General features: G+C 38.9%; 1 protein-coding gene across 1 annotated transcript in view; it reads right to left on the reverse strand.

The window, feature by feature from the left end:
- The window catches only part of FER (FER tyrosine kinase), a 129,290-nt gene that overhangs the window by 71,215 nt on the left and 37,245 nt on the right, over nt 1-20,830 (reverse strand). Inside the window, exons 9-10 of the mRNA XM_069879949.1 lie at nt 17,279-17,401; nt 12,180-12,369 (exon numbers count right to left, since the gene is read on the reverse strand). Of these exons, the coding sequence (XP_069736050.1) occupies nt 12,180-12,369; nt 17,279-17,401 (313 nt within the window). The remainder of the gene's footprint in view (nt 1-12,179; nt 12,370-17,278; nt 17,402-20,830) is intronic.

The raw sequence follows: 20,830 nt of genomic DNA on the forward strand, positions 1-20,830 counted from the left end.
TCACAGCATACTGCTTCTTAAACAATCATCCTCTGGACTGGACAGGCGCACACTCTCCTGAGTGGAAAACTGGTTGGATGGCCAAACCCACAATGTAGTTGTAAATGGAGTTAAATCCAGCTAGAGGCCAGTTACAAGTGGGGTTCCCCAGGGCTCAGTGCTGGGTCCAGCCCTGTTCAATGTCTTTATCAATGACCTGGATGAAGGCATTGAGTGCACCCTTAGCAAGTTTGCAGATGATACTAAGCTGAGTGGAAGCGTGGATCTGCGGAAGGGTAGGGAGGCTCTGCAAAGGGATCTGAATAGGCTGGACCGCTGGGCAGAGTCCAATGGCATGAGGTTTAACAAGGCCAAATGCTGGGTCCTGCAGTTGGGGCACAACAACTAGGAGAAGTCTGTCTAGAAAGCTGCCTGGAGGAGAAGGACCTGGGGGTGTTGGTTGACAGCCGACTTAACATGAGCCAGCAGTGTGCCCAGGTGGCCAAGAAGGCCAATGGCATCTTGGCTTGTATCAGAAACGGTGTGACCAGCAGGTCCAGGGAGGTTATTCTCCCTCTGTACTCGGCACTGGTGAGACCGCTCCTCGAATACTGTGTTCAGTTCTGGGCCCCTCACCACAAGAAGGATGTGGAGGCTCTGGAGCGAGTCCAGAGAAGAGCAACAAAGCTGGTGAAGGGACTGGAGAACAGGCCTTATGAGGAGCGGCTGAGGGAGCTAGGGTTGTTTAGCCTGGAGAAGAGAAGGCTGAGGGGAGACCTCATTGCTCTCTGCAACTACCTGAAAGGAGGCTGTGGAGAGGAGGGAGCTGGCCTCTTCTCCCAAGCGACAGGTGACAGGACAAGGGGGAATGGCCTCAAGCTCCACCAGGGGAGGTTCAGGCTTGACATCAGGAAAAAATTCTTCACAGAAAGGGTCATTGGGCACTGGAACAGGTTGCCCAGGGAGGTGGTTGATTCATCTTCCCTGGAGGTATTCAAAAGCCAGGTGGACGAGGTGCTGAGGGGCATGGCTTAGTGACTGAGAGGAATGGTTGGACTCAATGATCCTGTGGGTCTTTTCCAACCTAGTGATTCTGTGATTCTGTGAAGTCAAGGTGTTACTTTAGGTCTGCTTTCCAAAATAAAACAAAACACACATCAGAGCAGTCTTTCAGCGATCTCTACCTTAGGCACATTAAATTTTGAATCTCATAGCCAAGGCCATCACAATTTTAGCTAAGGATTTCATGGATCAAAGGACTGCCTTGGGATATTAGGTTACTTAATCTTTCTGAAGGAAGCCATTAGAGGTCAGAGACTCTCTGTGACCTCGTGAAGAGAAGCTCATTATAATTTTACAAAATATTCATTCCAGCAAACATCAGACATCTGACCAACCAGCACAATCATGCTGGCTATGCAGTCACCAGTCACCATGTCTTCAGAAAAACTTCTAATACATGTTACTACCTGTCTAGCAAACTTCAGAAGGACACTGAAACTAGGAGTTTTGTATCACAGATGTTGTAAAGAGCATTATGGAGTACTATTCTTACTAGCATACATGATGCAGCTATTTAGTTAGCTGCTTGAGTTTCATTTTATTTTAAATTAATTACTTTCAGAGATATTAGAAAAAAATAGCATGATCTGTCACTTCCTTTATTTTCTACTACACTAATTTCACTAAAAAGAAAATTAATCTGTGGATTACAATATTTTATGCAATGATGGAATAAATTGTAGTTTACCATTAGTAAGCTAGATGTCTACAAATATATAGTCATTAGAGAACATTTAATCTATTTCTCTGACTGCGTTTAAATTGTACTTGGGCCACAAGAGCATCCAATACAAGAAATGATGAAAAATGCACTGACTGGTATTTGCCTTTTAGGATTAGCCATATTTCTAATCACTCTTCAGAATGAAATAAAATGAATCTCCACCAAGCTTGGGATTGACACTTAGAATAGGTCATGAATTTTCTATCCATTGGACAGGTACACTTTGCAAAACTGCTGAAAATCCAACTGCTTAACCTGGAATGACGCACAACTGATAAACTTCTATATGGACTACAAACATATGTTTTATAGGTGGGACTTCCTGCCATTTTCCTCTTTGGTATGCAATGCAAAGCACCACTGCTTTTATTTCTAAATAATACAGAAAAGACTTACCAAGACAAACAAGTCTTCTGTTGAAAAACTGTTTAACAGTAATTATTTGTAACTATCAGGTTGTAGTGCTCTGTCATATTTTACAAGCAAATATTTGTGGACACAGCATTGTTAGAATTCTCCTGCCACAAAACTAGGAAGGCTGAAACCCTGCTCCCAGTTGTATACATCTCAGCCAGATATTTCTTTTTTCCTTCTTAATTGTTGAAACAATTAGCTCAGCCTTTTTAAAGAGATGTCACAGCAAAAGGCAACCACTCTTAACTTTACTTTCAATTTTTCTCTTCTGACAAGATGCAGAAAGCAAAAAACGAAGCATCAGAAACTAAAAAGAAGTGCAGGTTTCAGGCTAGTTGAAAAACACAAGCAAGGCAATCCCTGTTTTGCTTGAGGACTTCCCTCAGGTGCAGCTTAATATATGACATACAAAAAGCTGAGCTTCTGTGCTTCAGATATTCACTTTAGGGGATCTTGTGCAACAACGGGTCCTGTTCATTTTAATGGATTTTCCACTAGAATTTTTTCTATGGTCATGAACTGCAACTGTTGGGGTCCTGTGGACAAAAATCCTCCTTTTGCCAAAATACATTTCTATCACTAGGAGAAATAACTGCAGATCTTAAGAGTGCATGAAAAATAATACAACACACCCAGAAGCGTGACAGAATCAAAATGCTAGCCCAGAAGAATCATGTTTCCAGTGATATTTTGGACTAACACGAGCAAGACAAAGCAACAGGCCAAAAGGATTTTTAATTGAACTGCATATTGTAAAAGCCCAAAAGAGCGTTTTAGTTGTATAAATTCAGAAAAATGTCTGTATCTTAGATGTTATTAAAAAAGAAAAAACAATCTATACTCTTTTTAGAAAAGCAAGAAAGTAAGAAGCTGGAAAGAGACCTAAAATAAGGAAAAATTTAATTCAAGCTTTTGAGGGACCCACAAACAGTAACACTATCTCTACTGATTAGAATGTGGAAGATTAACTATAACAGGGAATCTTGCTAAAAATACTAGCCATACTTACACATACATGGTCACTCCATGATTCCATGAAGTTCAAGAAGGTCATGTGCAAGGTCCTACAGCTGTGTCAGCACAATCCTCAGGTTCAGTACATGATGGGGGATGACATGATTGAGAGCTGCCCTGCAGAGAAGGACTTGGGGGTGCTGGTTGATGAGAAGCTCAACATAAGCCATCAATGTGCACTCACAGCACAGAAGACCAACTGCATCCTGGGCTGCTCCAAAAGAAGCGTGGCCAGTCGGGTGAGGGAGGTGATTCTACCCCTCTATTCCTCTCTTGTGAGACCTCATCTGGAGCACTGTGTTCAGTTCTGGAATCCTCAACATAAGAAGGGTATGGAACTGTTGGAACAAACCCAGAGGAGGGCTACAAAGATAATCAGAGGGCTGGAGCACCTCTGCTATGAGGACAGGCTGAGAGAGTTGGGCTCGTTCAGCCTGGAGAAGAGAAGGCTCCAAGGACACCTCATAGCAAACTCCCAGTACCTGAAGGGGCTACAAGAAAGCTGGTGAGGGACTTTTTACAAGGGCATGTAGTGACAGAACTAGGGGAATGGCTTTAAATTGGAAGTGGGAAGATTCAGATCAGACATTAGGAAGAAATTCTTTACTGTGATAGTGGTGAGGCACTGGAACATGTTGCCCAGGGAAGTTGTGGATGCCGCTTCACTGGGAGTGTTGAAGGCAGATTTTACTTAGGAAAGCTTCAGATTTAAGTAAACGGTCTGTGAAAATACATTCTTTTTTAAAAAAGAAGAATGAATAAAAGGAGCATAATTGACCCTTTCTTTTAGAACAGAATGTACAGTTAAGTTTTCTGCACTATGTTTTCTGTTTTAATCAGAGTTTCACAGGGCCAATTTTTCAAGCTATGTATGAAATGTCATGAAATGTCACCTTCATCTTTGAAATTATTAGTAAATCTTCCGAACATGCAAATATATATTAGAGGTGTCCTGAGAAAGCAGGGTACCTCTTAATGAGGGCTAGCAATACTGTTTCCAGAGACATGGTACATTTTCAACGTTAAATACTAAACAGCCTTTTTATTTTTTAAAAAAAATAGAATTCCGATTTCATCTAATTATCATCAAGAATGTCAGCTGACCTCTAGAGAAGATGACGACTAAATGTACTGCACCTGAGTTGAGTTACTGAGATCCTGTGCAATAGCTATTTTTGTGGAAGAAAAAAGTAGCCAAAGGCTTTTGCAAGACAGAGAAGCCCCCAAAATTCAGTACAGAATTCCATCTTTACTTAATGAATCTATCTGTATACCAATAAAACCTAATAGGCATGCACTGATCGCATAATGATGACAAATAGATGAGAATTTATTTTAACAAAGGCAATTTAACAAATCATTCAGACTTCTGAAAGCATATAGCCAAATTCAGAATGAATGTATGTTTCTGAAAAATTAAGGTTAAGTGTCATTACCTTATGTAACTAGGGAAACATATAACAGGGAAGATGAAGGCTTCCATCCTAAAAAACCTCAGGCTGGTATGTAAATGTACAGATAGACAACAGATTCTTGAATATGGCGAATGTTACACAAAATGGCCAAAAACCTGAATACCAAATGGTCTCTGCAAAGGTCAAGAGCTGAAATAAGGAAATCATGAAGATCACCCGCAGCTACCAAAAGCACATTAGTGAGTCCCTGGAGAACAATTTACATACCAGAGAATGCCACCCAGAACTGTAAACTATCTTCACTAAACACAGATGTAAAACAACATTAGCAGGCTATGAAATCTACGTATAATTACATACCCTGTAGACCAAGAAACACAACTTGTTCTCCAACAGATCTCTCTCCAGATCTGGAAATAAAACAATTCTGAGGCACATCAAAACCAAATATTCAAAGATATAGCTCCTAATTAATTAAATTCTCAGGATACATCACTTCTATCCTGTATTTTTCTCGATTATACTATTTATGCTTTGATTTAGCACCCAACACATCACCGTGTCAAAATAAGCTCAAATAGGCAAAGCCACAGTCTTGTGGAAAGACTCTCTCTCATGGAATTACACTAATACTAACAATGTATAAAACAGCACAAGGATCTTAAAATAGTCAAGTTAGCTCCATTTTCTCATCCTCTCATTCAACTAATCTATGAGGCCACATATTAAAGCAGTTATTTCCTTCAGCAATCAAGTAAGCATTTATCAGAATACTGATGTCAGGCCGCTGAAGCACCAATAGGCTTCAATGGCCCTGACCAGCCCCACCTGGCGATTCACACCACCCCTGCCCATGTGCCTTGCGGTCCCATTTCAGCTCAGCCCTGGACATGGAGTCTTGGCCTAAATTGGATCAGACCTATCCACATCCAGCTTCATGTCCAGCTCTGCCTGCTGGATTTCTGCCTACTCTGTTCATACGTATGTTGTAGCTTTCTCCAGTCCTGTGTTTGGTACTGTGTCCTGGATGGACTTTGGACCCACATACAGCCTTGTCTTCCACCCTGTCTCTGACCCCTTTTCCCTTCCCCTTTTGCTCCTGACTGAACCCCCACTTTAAACCTGATTCATTGATCTGCTGTCACTTGAGGTGCCTATGGACCTCGACAACATCTGGCTCTGCCACTATGCTCAGCCTCTATCATTAAATGCATTTTTGAGCCAAGAACTTCAGTGTTTTGGAAAGGGAGCTTCACCTGTTTGGATATTAGTATCTAGTCCAGTATTACTACCTTATTATTTGTGGCTTAGGTTATATTATGGGACTGGCAGACAGGACTCACACCTTGATGTCAGGCAGGATACCTTAAGCAATCTATAAACAGCATTTGTGTTGATGTTCACACACTTGGATCCCAAATTAACCAGAAATGTTCTGCATTTATTTTACTGCAGAATAACCCAAAGAAAATCAAAATACAGTGATATCTGAAACATGCTATTTCAGGTACCCCATTACCACTTTTCTCCCAGCACACAGAGAAAGACTCCACCATATACTGAAACATACACTGGATACTAGTATATGATTTCTGTTCAAACGGAAACTTGAAAGCAAAGCTTTCCTAAGTCACAGAGGAGATTTGACTGAAATAACAAATACCTAGTAGGCATGCAACACTGCAGCACTACTATGATGAAGCCTTCTTCCTCAAGGAAAATTGAAAGCTCTTGGAACATTTTTGGTATTTCAAGAGAAGTGTATGTACTTATTTCAAGTGCATATACGCTCCTTCATACAGGAATGGTAAACTATTTCTGCACTTAAAATATTCTGAAAGTTTTGTTTACTCCAAACAAGTCATCTCTTCAACTCCCCCCAGTTTTCTCACACTTCTAATTTTGCCTTTCCTTGAGACTAGGCTATTGCTCAACACTTTTTGACAGATAATATGCTAACCTTAATAAATACATCATTTCTGAGCCTTAGCATATGAAAAGATTACTGTCAGATTAATCTTTTACTTCGGAAGTTTCTAGTGAACTGTAAAGAGGCTTAACAGCTCCATTCACCTCAGATCTTGTAAATTCTGAACCAGTCAGTAATACCTACCTGGGACAAAGCATGACTGAATTTATCTGTCTTCTTGTTTAGTACCTCCTTTTGGATTGTTCTTCCTCTGATGTACGTCCATCAGACAACTAGGATTTACGAAGGGATGAAAAAGAAGCTAGAACATAGTTGCTCTGAGAGCAAGAGAAATGGAATTCATCCTCCACGCTTTCTACAAGAATCTGACATATGGAGAATTTCTGCAACATGGTAAGTTCCGGCTGTAAGCCAGAAACACAAGTCCCAGACAGCAAGGTTGGAAAGCAGCCCAAAGTATAGATCACTTAGTTGAACTTCAGATATCCAGGCATGCAACAAATACAACTTTCTATTTCCAAGTCTTTTATGATTTAATAAACACAATTTCTACAACATGACTGCACTGGCAATGTTTCCTCTGCTGCAACAAAAGTAAGAGAAAGGATAAGTATACCGATGCGGCACAGACTTATTTTGGCCTTGTTTCTATTGATAAGAAACTTAACATCTTGGAATAGCACAGTGGAAGTCTTTGAAAATAAATACATTAAATAACTTCGAATGGCTCACCTACTATACCTTAATACATGACCTCATGTAATCTTAATTTCATACAAAAGACATGAGCCACAAACTCATTGAGAACTGCTTACATGAACAGATAAGAGAGATGTTTGGTGATGCACTGCAAGCATAGGAATGCCTCAATTATTCTGACTCAGTAATGAAAAAACCAAACAATTTTATGTCTACCATCAAGCTTCCTGCTGCTGCTGCAATAGGTTGTCAGAGAAGCTAACCATTTCCCTGCATCCGTTTGAAAACCAAGAACATGTATATAGCCTGGAACAACATGGGAAAAGGAGATCCTCTAAGTGTGGGTACACATCTCAGCAGATTATGTTTCAGGGCCTTATGATACATCATCTAAAATACATTTAACAAATAAACTACTCCTGTAAATGCCCTTTCATATCTATTTAACTGCCTTTAAACAATTCAAAATGTACATATTGATTAGATTTGCCAATTATGATTTTTGTGAGAACCCTGAAACATATGCCTCAAACACAAACCTGCAGGGGATGACTTTAAAACTATTGGTTTGTTGATCATGCTATTAGAAGGTGCACTCATTCATGGATTCTATTGGATTTCTATTCTAGAAAGCAGGAATAGAAACAAAAGCATTCACATCAAAAAAATAAAAAGGTACTTTTTGAATGATTTATAAATAGCAAAGCTAGCACTTTAGCACTGTTTCATGCATTAATATTTTTTCTTCTATGACCTCTGAGAACGCCTTTTTATTTACTACAATCAAAAAATGGCTTGTTTTACTTTTAAAGCAATCACTGAGAATAGGATGTCTGAAGCCTTTTAAAAAGGAATAACAAATAGTAAAACCTATTAGATATAAAGTGAACTTTTATATTTCTTTCTTTCTTTTGGATAATTCTGCTACAACAGATAAAAGTGGAAGTCAGAAATGTAAAATCTCTTATTAATACTCATTTTCTGTTATGCCACTGTATACAGTTTTAAGCATAGCACTCTTCTGGAGTGGTGCATTAACAGATCCATCACACTGGCTGTAACATGATATCATGATGTTTCAGTTGCCTTCTGCCCTGTCTACCTTTCATCAGTTCACATTACCAGAGACATTACAGTCTCTTTGCTGACTCTAGCAATACTCCTAAGACTTCCATCCTGACAATTAAGCTGGACTGGAAAATTGTAAAGAGCGTATAGAGAAAGAACAGTGACTTTGTACCGTTGCTCCATGGGCAGTGTAGCTGCACAGCAATTTCAGCTGCCATTGAAGACTGTCCATTAGGGTCTTTCTATGCCACAGTTGTACTTTTTTACTTGGAAAAAACCACTTAAAAAAAATCAGAACAAAACTAAACCAAATGCACATTTGAGACTATTTAAATGTTAGACAAGAACACACAACTTTTCATTCTCATTTCTGTGTCTCATATGATTTTTTTAAAACATATGTAATGATGAAAAGTTGTGATTACTCAGTCGTAACTAGTCTTACGGCACTGAGCTCCACCTGCTGACAAGTCTTTCAAGCACTGCAGAGCCTGCATACCAGGTCTCCGTTTTATCAGTAGTTAGAGTATAGCGCTGCAGTATACAAAATAAATCTATTTGAAACATTTCTCTAGTGAGAAAACCATAGTTCTAAATACATATTCTTAAAAATAACGTATTTTAACCTTTATAGTATTTGGTTTGACCATGTAAGGAAAAAGCAGAAGACAAATTAAAGTGGCACACACATTTCCCTGTATTACTGCTAAACAAAATGAATCACTATTTTATATTAACTATATCTATTGCTAGGCTTCAGCACTCCGCGAAGTTTTCCTATTCAATATCAATTTCCAAGGCAAGGTATAAATGCTAGAAACAAAAAATATGTTTACTTTTCCATGTACAATGCCAAAATTGCTAAACGCAGTATTCAGAAATGGCCAAAATTAGATTTTTTTTTAACTCCTTGCAATGCTATCATGATTGAACAAAATAGAATCTCCAGGAATTTCCCTTTTCCTTAAAATGTGTACATGAACATCAATACACTACTGACATTCTACAAACAGTAAAATATATTCATCAAACAAAACCATACTGAAGACACTAAAAAAAAAAGAAACTTCCTACAGTTAACAGAAGCAAAAAAGAAAAAGGAAACTAAGGAAGTTATAACACACATGTAATATAGCACTGTCTATAAAAACACATTAAACAGCTTTTCAGAATTCCATTCCTTGTTAGTACCCTATTGTACTGTTACTTAATAGAAGATATTAAAACAAAACAATTTGCAAATTATTCCACTATGAAATTGGCTGTATCTATATAATACCATATACATACTTATAAAGATATGAAACATTAAAAAGTTGGTTTGTATATCGTATTTTTAATTTTAAATTACCAACTAAAACAACTGCTTGTGACTGAATACACGAAAATTTACTACATATGCATGCTTACTCACAACATAAGACAACTGTGGTTTTGTCAGTCTTAGGAAAAGAATTTGCAAAGCAAATGTTTACGATCAATTTCTAAAGAGGAATAAATAACCACATTCAAATGTAATATCAGATAACATTTAGATAAACTATTTTCGATAAAGAGAAGGAACCTAAACAAATTTGTGGCTGAAGAAACAATGATCTTCCTGAATCATACCAGGATGAGCAATCAGCAGCAAGAACATTTAATTTCTGATCATTTAGCACCTGCATCATTTTAAAGTGAATTACTAAATAATATATCATTATAAAAATCACCAGGATCTTTATTTATACAAGCAGCCCATCAGTGTATTCTTTTTTCAACTTGAGATACAGTCAAGACTGCCCTCTCAATTTGAAAAAGAAGTTTAATTTACACTGCAGTTTTATCTACTGCTTTTTAGTCATTTTTACTAGCACAGGATATCAACTTAATAGTTAAACAAATCTTAAGTAGTATTTGGCTATGTTAATTAACTTACTCAAGGGAAATCACCCAGCACTTACGTTACATTCCATTATTTTTTATTATGCATATGAATAATAAAACTAAATACTCTGAAGCCAAAATAGTGACATTTTTCTTACTCTCCGCACCTTTGATATATGAAAAAAACCATATTTCTTGCATAATTCTAGAAATCTTAGTATGTACCTCCTCCAGTAAAAAAAAGAAAAAAAAGGATAAGTTATTACAGATAACTTTTATTCCAAATAAATTATGAGGTCAGAATCTTCACTGTGTATTGTACATATAGGCAAAGACTATTTACTCTTACACATTAATATAGAGGTCTGGACACCAGAAGATAGACTTCAGCAGTCTTGAACTATGGTGGAAGAACACCATCCTCTTGAACAGACCCGCCATCTCAACTAAACCTTACAGACAATATTCATTAGCACTACCACAGCATATTACATGAAATAACTAACAAGCTAGCCCATCCCAAAAAGATTCCAAGCCTCCTAAGATTCCATAATCATTAACCTGATCCTTCCTTTCTCCTCCATCATTTTGTGCTTTATCAACTCAGCCTGCATCATGACAACTGTACAAGCTTTGTAAAATAACGCTTTGTAGCAATGAAAATAGCAACCACATGCTAGTGCCTTGTCATATTAAGCAGCTGTAGTGAAAGCAAGAGACTGCTGACAATTAAGTCTAACTGCAGAACGGGAATAGAAGAAGGAACAAACTTGGTTGCACACATAGATAAAGAAAACTCAAGGAAACCTCTCAGATACAAGCACTTCATTACCATTTCACTGAGCTACTGTTCCGCAGCCAAAAGAAATGGTAGAATAAACCTCTAAAGAAAATGAGTTACAGGCATCTCCTATATGTCAAACCTAATCCATAAAAGCAAACACTACTTCTTGTCCCTTTAGTAAACAGGTACTGTTTGTCTGCTTTTTTTATATGGCCTACTATCTCTACACATAGCTGCATACAATTGAGAAAAGGAACTCACTTCCTTTTGATTAACTTATTTTATAATAAGTTGCAAATAAAACAGTATTTGTTTCTGTTTAAAGTGGAATTACAGTACAGAAAATTCATTTCTCAATTACACAACGTGCAGTGAATACAAGAGCTTTTACTACTAGTTTTCTATCTACAAATATCACAGAATCACAGAATCACAGAATAACCAGGTTGGAAGAGACCCACCGGATCACCGAGTCCAACCGTTCCTACCAAACACTAAACCATATCCCTCAGCACCTCGTCCACCCGTGCCTTAAACACCTCCAGGGAAGGTGACTCAACCACCTCCCTGGGCAGCCTGTTCCAGTGCCCAATGACCCTTTCTGTAAAGAATTTTTTCCTAACGTCTAGCCTAAACCTCCCCTGGCGGAGCTTGAGGCCATTCCCTCTTGTCCTGTCCCCTGTCACTTGGGAGAAGAGGCCAGCGCCCTCCTCTCCACAACATCCTTTCAGGTAGTTGTAGAGAGCAATGAGGTCACCCCTCAGCCTCCTCTTCTCCAGGCTAAACAACCCCAGCTCTCTCAGCCGCTCCTCATAAGGCCTGTAATGTATTTCTTATGAATGTATTTCATATGAATGATTTCATATGTAATGTATTTCATATGAATGTATTTCTTCAGTACAGCCAATGAAATTAACCAACAGCTACTCAGTCATGTTTACTTAATCTATTTAAGGATTTACACTTTTGATGGTAGAACAGCCTAATGAGAATGTAAGCATCAAGTGTAGAGAAGACCAAGTCCACCAACACACAGACGGTGTTACAAGTTACTAAAACATAAAAAAAATCCTACAACTGAACTGTTTTTCTAAACAAGTCTCCACAAATGTAAAGTGAAGCTTATTCACTTCAGTCATCCCTGTGATTATCTTGAGACTCTGATCCCAAGAAAAAGTATAATAGCGAGGATGCACAATTAAGTAAAACAGATGAAAAACTTACCATAGAAGTCACTGATCTGGCATCTTCTTCATAATTTACTACAGGTGGTGGCTCTTTCCCATCATTCTCTTGAACCTTTTGTTCCAGAAGTTCTTTCTGGGCTGCATATTTTGCCTCAGAGCATCTTAATTGCTGAACTGTTTGCTTAAGTTCTTCCAGTGCTTGCTTTTGGCTCAGCAAGAGTACAATACTGCAGAGAAAAATAAACAATTTAAAAACATACGTGATTTAAAATACATTTTTGGTTTCATAAAAAGCTAAAAAAAAAGGGAAAAAAACCAACAATCACGAAAACTCCTCAAAAGAACTATATGTTCAAAGGCATAAACACATGAAGCAATTCTAGAAAATTATCAAAGCTGCAAGGCAATGCAACCTAACACCTACTTTGCCATTCTCTTTTCTCGCTCTATCATAAAAATCATGTTGTAATAAAAATAGATGAAACTACTATTACCATCCACTTTTGACTGAAACCATAAACACTAGGGTTCTCCACTCATTAAAAAAGAAATATATTTTTAGTTATGAGATATCTGCTGCAATCTACATAGTTGCAGATTCTACTTAATAATTCTTACTTACCATACTCACCTTACATCCAGTATAAATTAATCTGGTGTCAAGTTAGCGACATCTGTTGTTTCTTCTGGACTGAAATGTCCTCTACCATGTATATATTTCTGGAATGAAGTCTAATATTCCTGTTATGTAGCTAAATAAGTTGAACCTTATGAGTAGCTAACAGCAATTCAGCATGTTTCTATGGCTCTTCTCTGAATAACTCTCATCACCCTCATACCTCTGACTACACTAAGACAGACATAATTTAGTCATTACTGAAGGATAAGCAGATGACTTAGAACACTACGGATACCAAGAAGACTCTATTATCCCCAAGAACTGCCAAAACCAAAGATGGACAGAACCATCCACAGTACAATACAGACACTCTTAAAAGCACCCAACTGGAGCCCAGTGACACATGGTCTGTAAAGAGATGCAGAGTTCTCACAGTCTGCAAGAACAGATGAAGAAGATAGAGAGACCAGGACTATGATGAATGAGGACAGCATAAAGCAAAATTGTAGTATTCTGTCATGTTGTATCGTCAGGATCTGCCTGAAAGACAGAGTCTCCTGTACACCCTGCCCTTCGAGAAAAAAAAGAAATTCAGAAGTCGTTGACATTGTTCCCTCAAAAACTCATGCTGAACCAAATAACTATTCAAACAGGTCCCAAAGTGATAAATGAACCATCTGTCATAAAGTCCTTATTGTCGAGAAAAGATAAAAATCATGTATCTATATATGTTCTAAGCCATCAAATAGAACTGTATACAATCAGCAGAGTGATCATTCACATAAAAAGGATAACCATGATGTATGGAGACACAAACTGCAACTGAGGTTTGGCATGGACTGCACACATTTAAAAGCATCAGACAACGAAATCAACAATTATCCTGACACTGTCCTCAAGATAGTGTTCTTTCATCTGGTCTTCATTATCAGAAAAAACAGATCACCTTGTGAAAATGATGGCCATCCACCATTAGCAAAGCTTTGGTGAGTACACATTGGCTAGAATGATGAAATCCCAAGCACTGAATGGTTTCATCTCATCATGAACCAGAAAAAAACAGGACATAAGCTTTAAGTTAAAAGTAACAAGCTATTCTTTTTCCTGAACTGTGTAAAATTGGATTGTCATTTAATTGGTTTGCCCAAATCCAACATAGAATGCCTCTCATTCCATCTATGCATGAGGAAATAGAACCTATAAAGTTAGTTGCCCACGGAATGCATAAGTGTAAACTTAATAGCCCTTGAGGCTAGTAAGAGTTACTAGCAACCTCACAGAGTGAGATCTTGTGTGAAGAATCATTGCAAGACCAGAACAAGGCAACAGGTTGGGAAGTGGTAAAAAGGTGAACCGAATCAAAGAACAAATATTCAATATGCTGTCAGTAGGGCAGATGGTATGCTTCCCATACACATTTATAAATACGATAACAACACTCTGTGTTGCAGGTGATGTTGTCACTTGAAGGCAGAAAGGGATATTGGTGCCTGGAAAATAGTACCAGTACAGCCAAGTATTGAGAAGTAACACAAAATCAGAGCCTGAATAAACTCTCCTGCACATGCCTTAATGAAAAGCACAATAGTGCAAAGATCAGTTTGTAGTTTTGCCTGAAATAGACACCAAGAAACGCCTGTAAGCCCCAGCTCAGATAGCCACTGCAAAGTCAGTAAATAACTCAGTAAATAACTTGCGGTACTGAAACTGTGTCAGAAAGAGTGGAGAAAAAACTGAAGTCCCAATTGGTTCAGGTGAAGAGACAGAAAACATGATTTTGCAGACTTTTACCATCATTTCATGCAGATAAAGCAGACAAGATTTTCTCAGCACTGAAGGCTAAGTTCAGCACCTTGGATGAGACTTGGCAATACCACAGGGTCTAGAGCTGTTGCATTTAGAGCAGACATCCTCACTTTCTTTCTTGACTTACATTGCATTAACAGAATAAACTCTGGCTTACGAAGGAAGCTTTCATCTATTGCTCATCCACCTTTTCCTTTCACCTTGTCTTGCAGCAGGGAGGCCAGTGCCAAGGCAATAAGCTCTGGTGCAGGTGTGAGCACAGAGCAGAGCTGGTGATCACAGCACAGGGGAGGGTTTCCTGAGCTGGGGAAACCCCAAGGGAGTGCAAAGACCTGTCAGGAGCTGGCAGTTCTCATGAGAGTGGCCAACAAGTAGTGGATGAGGCCAGGAGCAATGGCAGCCACTCCCCACTCTCACAAAAGGCAGCCCTAGGGAACACTCATGACATGGGTGGGCAAACAGAGCCTGACGTGTCAGCCAGGTTGTGACATGGCAGTTCATGCAGCAGTTTGTGAGGAAGGGCATCTCTTCAAAGGACAGTATTCTACTGAGCAAGTGGGAGATTTGTAGTACATAGAATCCAGCATCTGGGCACCATTCTGTGACCTTCTGCGCATGTCAGGGCACTCATCCTACCTGAATCTCAAGGTAGAATGGTGGGCACTCATCTGATAGCAAAGGATGCAGCTCTGGCTGTGGTGTTTGCACCACCTGCCCCAGCAGTGGCCAATGCCTCCACCCAGTTGAAGCTGCTGACGAGAGAGGTTGCAGTGCAGACTTCAGACTCCTGAAGAGTCCAGACCTTTCTCCTGGGGCAAGAGAAAGGCAGCAGACCTCCCTGCAAAAGGTGTGCCCAGGTGGAGGACCTCCTAGAGCAGGTTGCTGAGCTGCAGGAGGCAGTGATAAAGCCGCATAGCTTCAGGGAGGCCAAGAAGGAGTTAAACAGTTTGTTCCAAGCACAGTCTGCAGCAGATCCACAGCCCATGGCCAAAGAGTCAAAAACTTCTCCGTTAGTGCACACAACCATAATGAAGCACGGAAGCTTGCAAAGGCAAGGACCAGCAGAAGGAACAGGCTTTCTCTGAAGCCTGAGGTGCCCTTGCAGAACCACTTCATCATCCACAGACCAAAGAGGAAAGACCTATAACAGGAGAGATGTTGGAGCCAAGTAAGTCTGCCCAGATAACAACCAGCACAACTAAGAAAAGGCAATGGGTGACAGAATTAAGAGACTACCTTCTGAAAGGCACAGAGGCACCCATGTGCCAACTCGACCCACTCTCCAGACAGTCGTGCTGCTCTCTGAGTGCTTCTGTTAGGGATGTCACCAAGTTACTACCAAGCCTTGTACAGCCCACTGACTACTATCCACTGCTGTTGCTTCACGTGGCACCAGTGATATAGCCAGGAGCAGTCTGAAGGATATTGAGAAGGATTACAGAGTCCTCAGAGCAGCAGTAAGGGACTCTGGAGCACAGCTTTTTCATCAGTCCTCCCAGTCAAAGGGAAAAGGCATAAAAGGGCCAGTGAAGTCTGGCAAATAAACAAATGATACAGGACTGGTGGCACAGCCAGAGGCTTGGCTACTTAGACCATCTGCTCAACACCACAAACATCTGCTACAGCATCAGTCAAAGGAGCCTACCCACAGGAAGAAACACAGCAATGGCCTGAACTATTTTCAGAGAGATCTAAAAAAACTCAGGGGAAAAAAAACCCTAAAAACGCCACACAACCAAACTCATCTAGTTAAAATAAAGTTAATCCTTTAAGTAACATGTAGTAAGGAAGACAGGTAAAGCACAAAAATACAGTAAATTATACGAGTACATGTGAACTTCACCAAAGAAAGAACAGGAAAGTATCTAATCAAAGTACTGACAAGAGATACATATATAAAATTTTGGATATGAATGAAATACTACCCAGTGTTTCAAGTGACAAGATGCCTTCAACAAAGAGCTTCAAGTCTTCTTCATTGAATAAAGGCAAGATTACCAGAACACTTGCAATCCAATTCATTGGTACTGTAAACTAGTATTATGACCAAGTTAGTAAAGTTTTGTCTACTTGAACAAGAATCAGAAACAAATCACTACAAACAGGCTTCTGTCTGTTTTATTAACTTCAGTTTAGACCGGGATGTGCATACGTTTTCAAACCAGAGGTAGGAAAAAATATAAAGATCTTGCCCAACAAAATGATTCTGTATAATGCTATTTTATTTCTCACACTGTAAAATACTCATTAATCCCTTACTTGCATTATTTGCTATGAACTTAATGAAGTTAACCTGATGAGTTCTGAACAATTTTGCATAAGAAAAAGTATATCTTGCACATGACTCTTAAGAACTCTTTCACAAAATTTTATCTACACAATGAACTCTGTCAGAAAGGCCACCTGAACTGACAACTTATCTTCCATCAAGCTGGTTATAATACTAATCACAGGTCCAGTTCTTGAACCATCCTAATACTATGACAATTACATTAAAGTAATGGAGCTGCTCAGTTCTCCAAAAGATCAGGATCTGCAGTATGTGCAGGTTATCTTAGGGACAGGATGCTAACTTACTGTTGTTTTTCACAATAATTGCCTCTCACAAAAGCAGAAGAAGATTACTGGAGGTTACTTCTTATTTAAGTCTTAGGAATTGCATTATAGACTCTTTTAACTCAATTATATTTTGAAATTTCACTTCCACTTACTCAGACTTCTTTTCACAAGTCTTAGAGGACTCTTCTATTTTTTTCTCCAGTTCCAGCACAAGTTCCTCTTTGCTCAAAAGGGTTTGCTGTGTTTGCATCAGTTCTTCCACTACTGTTTTTAAGCTGCAAGACATAGAATTAAGAAACCAACACTGTGAATACATCAATTGGAAGTATTTGGGAACATTGTATTCTTTTTTTCCTGAAGACGAAAAGGAGCATTACTCTTCAAATTGTCTTACTCACTGCTTAGTGAACATTTTTTGTGGATGTACCTTTATATTATGTTATTAACCCATATTATTATAGATCCCATACTAGCCTCTATACCCATACAAGGTTACAGAACGATCTGTTGCCTGCAAGCTCTCCTATCAAAAATTTTTTTTCCACAATGTGTGATGAGTTCTGTGAATTAATGCCTTCCTAACATATTACTAATTTATGAGATGCCTTATGAAAGACAAAAGCCTTCCAGCTCCTGAAGTGTGTGTTAAGTAAATACCAAGAGTCAATAGTTGGGCTGCTTTCATCTCTAGAAATAACAAAAATATAAACTGACAGTTTCTGTTATAAGAGTAATTTTTATCTTTTTCTCCATAATTAACTTCTTAAAACTCACACTATCTTTGGTACATTTAATTCAAAGGAAACATAAAACTTGTACAGAAACACGCAGTAGTAACAGATAGGGGGTTATTGCATATTAAATTCATTACTAACACTTTGCAATTATGGCAGCAAACATTGCAATAACCAAACAATCAACAAATGTACAGTAACATTTGCACTCTGAACAATGAAGATAAATGACTCACATAATGATGACTTCTAAAATGTACATACTAAAATACATACAAATATACAAACTATATAAATTGACATAATTGTTAAGCCAGGAGAACAACTCTTTAAAAATAAGTATTTTCATCTCATTTCATTCTTGGGATTGACTTGTGCATCTTTAACTATCTTACTGTGCTTCCCCTGTATATCCAAGCCCAATTCCAATAAAAAACATTACTGAAATAAAGAGTTGAACAAAGGCAAGATACATACAGTTCTTAATACTGCATAGATCTACTGTGTAAAACTATCCCAGACTGGGGAGTGGCACAGTCCAACTGAGAGTAATTTACATGGACTCTTCGCACCTAGGAGACACACTCCCTCTTCATACATACCAAACTGAACTATTCAATTCTAAACGTTGAATTGGTTCTGTCTTCTTCTGTAGTATACAACCAAAAAAACTGGTCTGTCTCAACATCACACTTAACCTGAAGATCTCATCATTCAGACAAATGCATGTGGACTGAACTGTACGGGTTTGTAGGGTCCACCTTGATAATGGATACAGCTACCAGACAGAACTACTGCCAGGAGCTGGTCACTAGGCAGACAAAACAACTGCCAAGAGCTGAACATCCCCACATAGGTACACATTTTTCCACATGGAAAGTAAGGGGTGGAGTTAGTGAAATAAGCCTATTATTAAGGCATGGCCCCTGAGCATATAAAGAAACAAAGCAAGGGTGAAGTTTTTGAGAACGTTCTCCCACCACACTGAGCATTGGACTGATGGGACGCCGCAGTGCCACGGAGGTCACTATATTTATATCTCTCTCTCTCTTTTTCTTTCTTTCCTTCCTTCCCTTTTCTTTCCTTTTTCAATACACGCCTCATAACCAAATAAACAGTGGCACTTGACCTCATCTGAGTCTTAATTCTGTGTTCGAGTACCCGACCTAAATGTACCCATATCTTTACAGCACATATCACCTCCCAGTATAGTTCATATAATGTTGATTAAAAATATTCTCTATTTAGACCATTCTGGGTCTTATCTTAGAAGACTTAAATTACTATAAAAATAGTCGTATAGTAAATGATAAAAGTTTATCTCCCAAATGTACAAGTATCTGCATGTGCTGATTTTCAGACAAGGGAAATACTTAAAACATTTCTCTCAAAGTAATACCCTTGCAGCTTCCTTCTTAGCAAATATTTTTACTGGTCTTAATCTATCATAATCTGTACACTGAACTTCTCAGAAATGAAGATTTTCTTACACTGGATCTCCAATTTATTATCAACAATTTTTTTAATACCTTGGTAAAAATGTAATTACCAATTTTGTAACTGCAGACACTGCTTTTTTTATCAGCTTTCTAATAAAAATTTTAATCAAAACTACATTGGCTTAACAATTTATTTACAGGAAGCAGATGTTACATCTAATGATCAAGCACCAATATTTCAGAAATTAAAACTAACTTAGTAAGAGCGTATACATGCAGAAACAACATATTATAATATTTTACCATTTCAAAAATATCAGATTTATATTGCAGCATCAGACTGAAATAGAAAGTTGATGCAGTCCTCCCTAAAATTTCTGAGATTCTTCAGGATGCTTGTATAATTATCTTAGAGAAAACAAAACAAAGCAACCATATACGAACTAAACTTTTTCCCTTGAATTCAACACCTGTTTTTTGTTTTAAACAATATTTTTTTTTCACAGTGGCTAGAACTGACATGTCTGCATTTGCCTTGTGTCTTCTTGGTTGTGGTTTGTCAAAGAAAGTCTCTTGTTGCCCCATATTTGCCTCCTGGATAAAACCAGCTTACAAAACATTCTTTACTACTAACCAGTCAGTCACCATAACCTTTATTAAGTTTAACAACCAGACAATCCCAAATTATCAGGTTTAAATGGCATAAGAACACATAAAATGAGACCCCAAAAAATCTAGAAAGCAGACATCTTCAAATTAGTTTCTGGCTAATGCACCAATGCACGCAGCATGGGGAATAAGAAGGAAGAGCTGGAAGCTGTCGTAGAGCAAGGAGCCTATGATGTCGTTGCCATCACAGAAATGTGGTGGGACGACTCATATAACTGGAGTACAGCTATGGTGGGGTACAAGCTCTTCAGGCGGGACAGGAAGGGTAGGAGAGGAGGCGGGGTAGCCCTCGTTGTAAGGGAGGACTTGGACTCCGTTGAGATGGATTGTGGCGATCAGGAGGTGGAGTGCCTGTGGGTTAAAATCAGAGGAACCCATAAGAAGGTAGATTTTGTGATGGGAGTCTGTTACAGACCACCCAGCCAAGGAGAAGCAGCTGATGAGCTCTTCTATAAACAGCTGGGGTTAATCTCTAGATCAATGCCTCTCGTTCTTGTGGGAGACTTCAATCTGCCTGAAATCTGCTGGGAGTACAATAGAGCAGAAAGGAAGCAGTCTAGGAGATTCCTGGAGTGCGTGGAAGACAACTTCCTTGCACAGTTGGTGAATGAACCAACAAGGGAGGGTGCCCTCCTGGACCTGCTGTTTGTGAAGAGAGAAGGCCTTGTGGGGGATGTGGCAGTAGGTGGACGCCTAGGGCTAAGTGACCATGAGATGATAGGGTTTTCTGTTCTAGGTGAAGTGAAGAGGGTGGTTAGTAGGACGGTAGCATTGAATTTCCAGAGGGCAGACTTTGATCTCTTCAGAAGGCTGGTTGGCGAAGTCTCATGGGAGACAGTACTTAAGGGCAAGGGAGCCCATG

This window comes from Phaenicophaeus curvirostris, chromosome Z (assembly GCF_032191515.1).
Source record: "Phaenicophaeus curvirostris isolate KB17595 chromosome Z, BPBGC_Pcur_1.0, whole genome shotgun sequence".
Taxonomy (NCBI): Eukaryota; Metazoa; Chordata; class Aves; order Cuculiformes; family Cuculidae; genus Phaenicophaeus; species Phaenicophaeus curvirostris.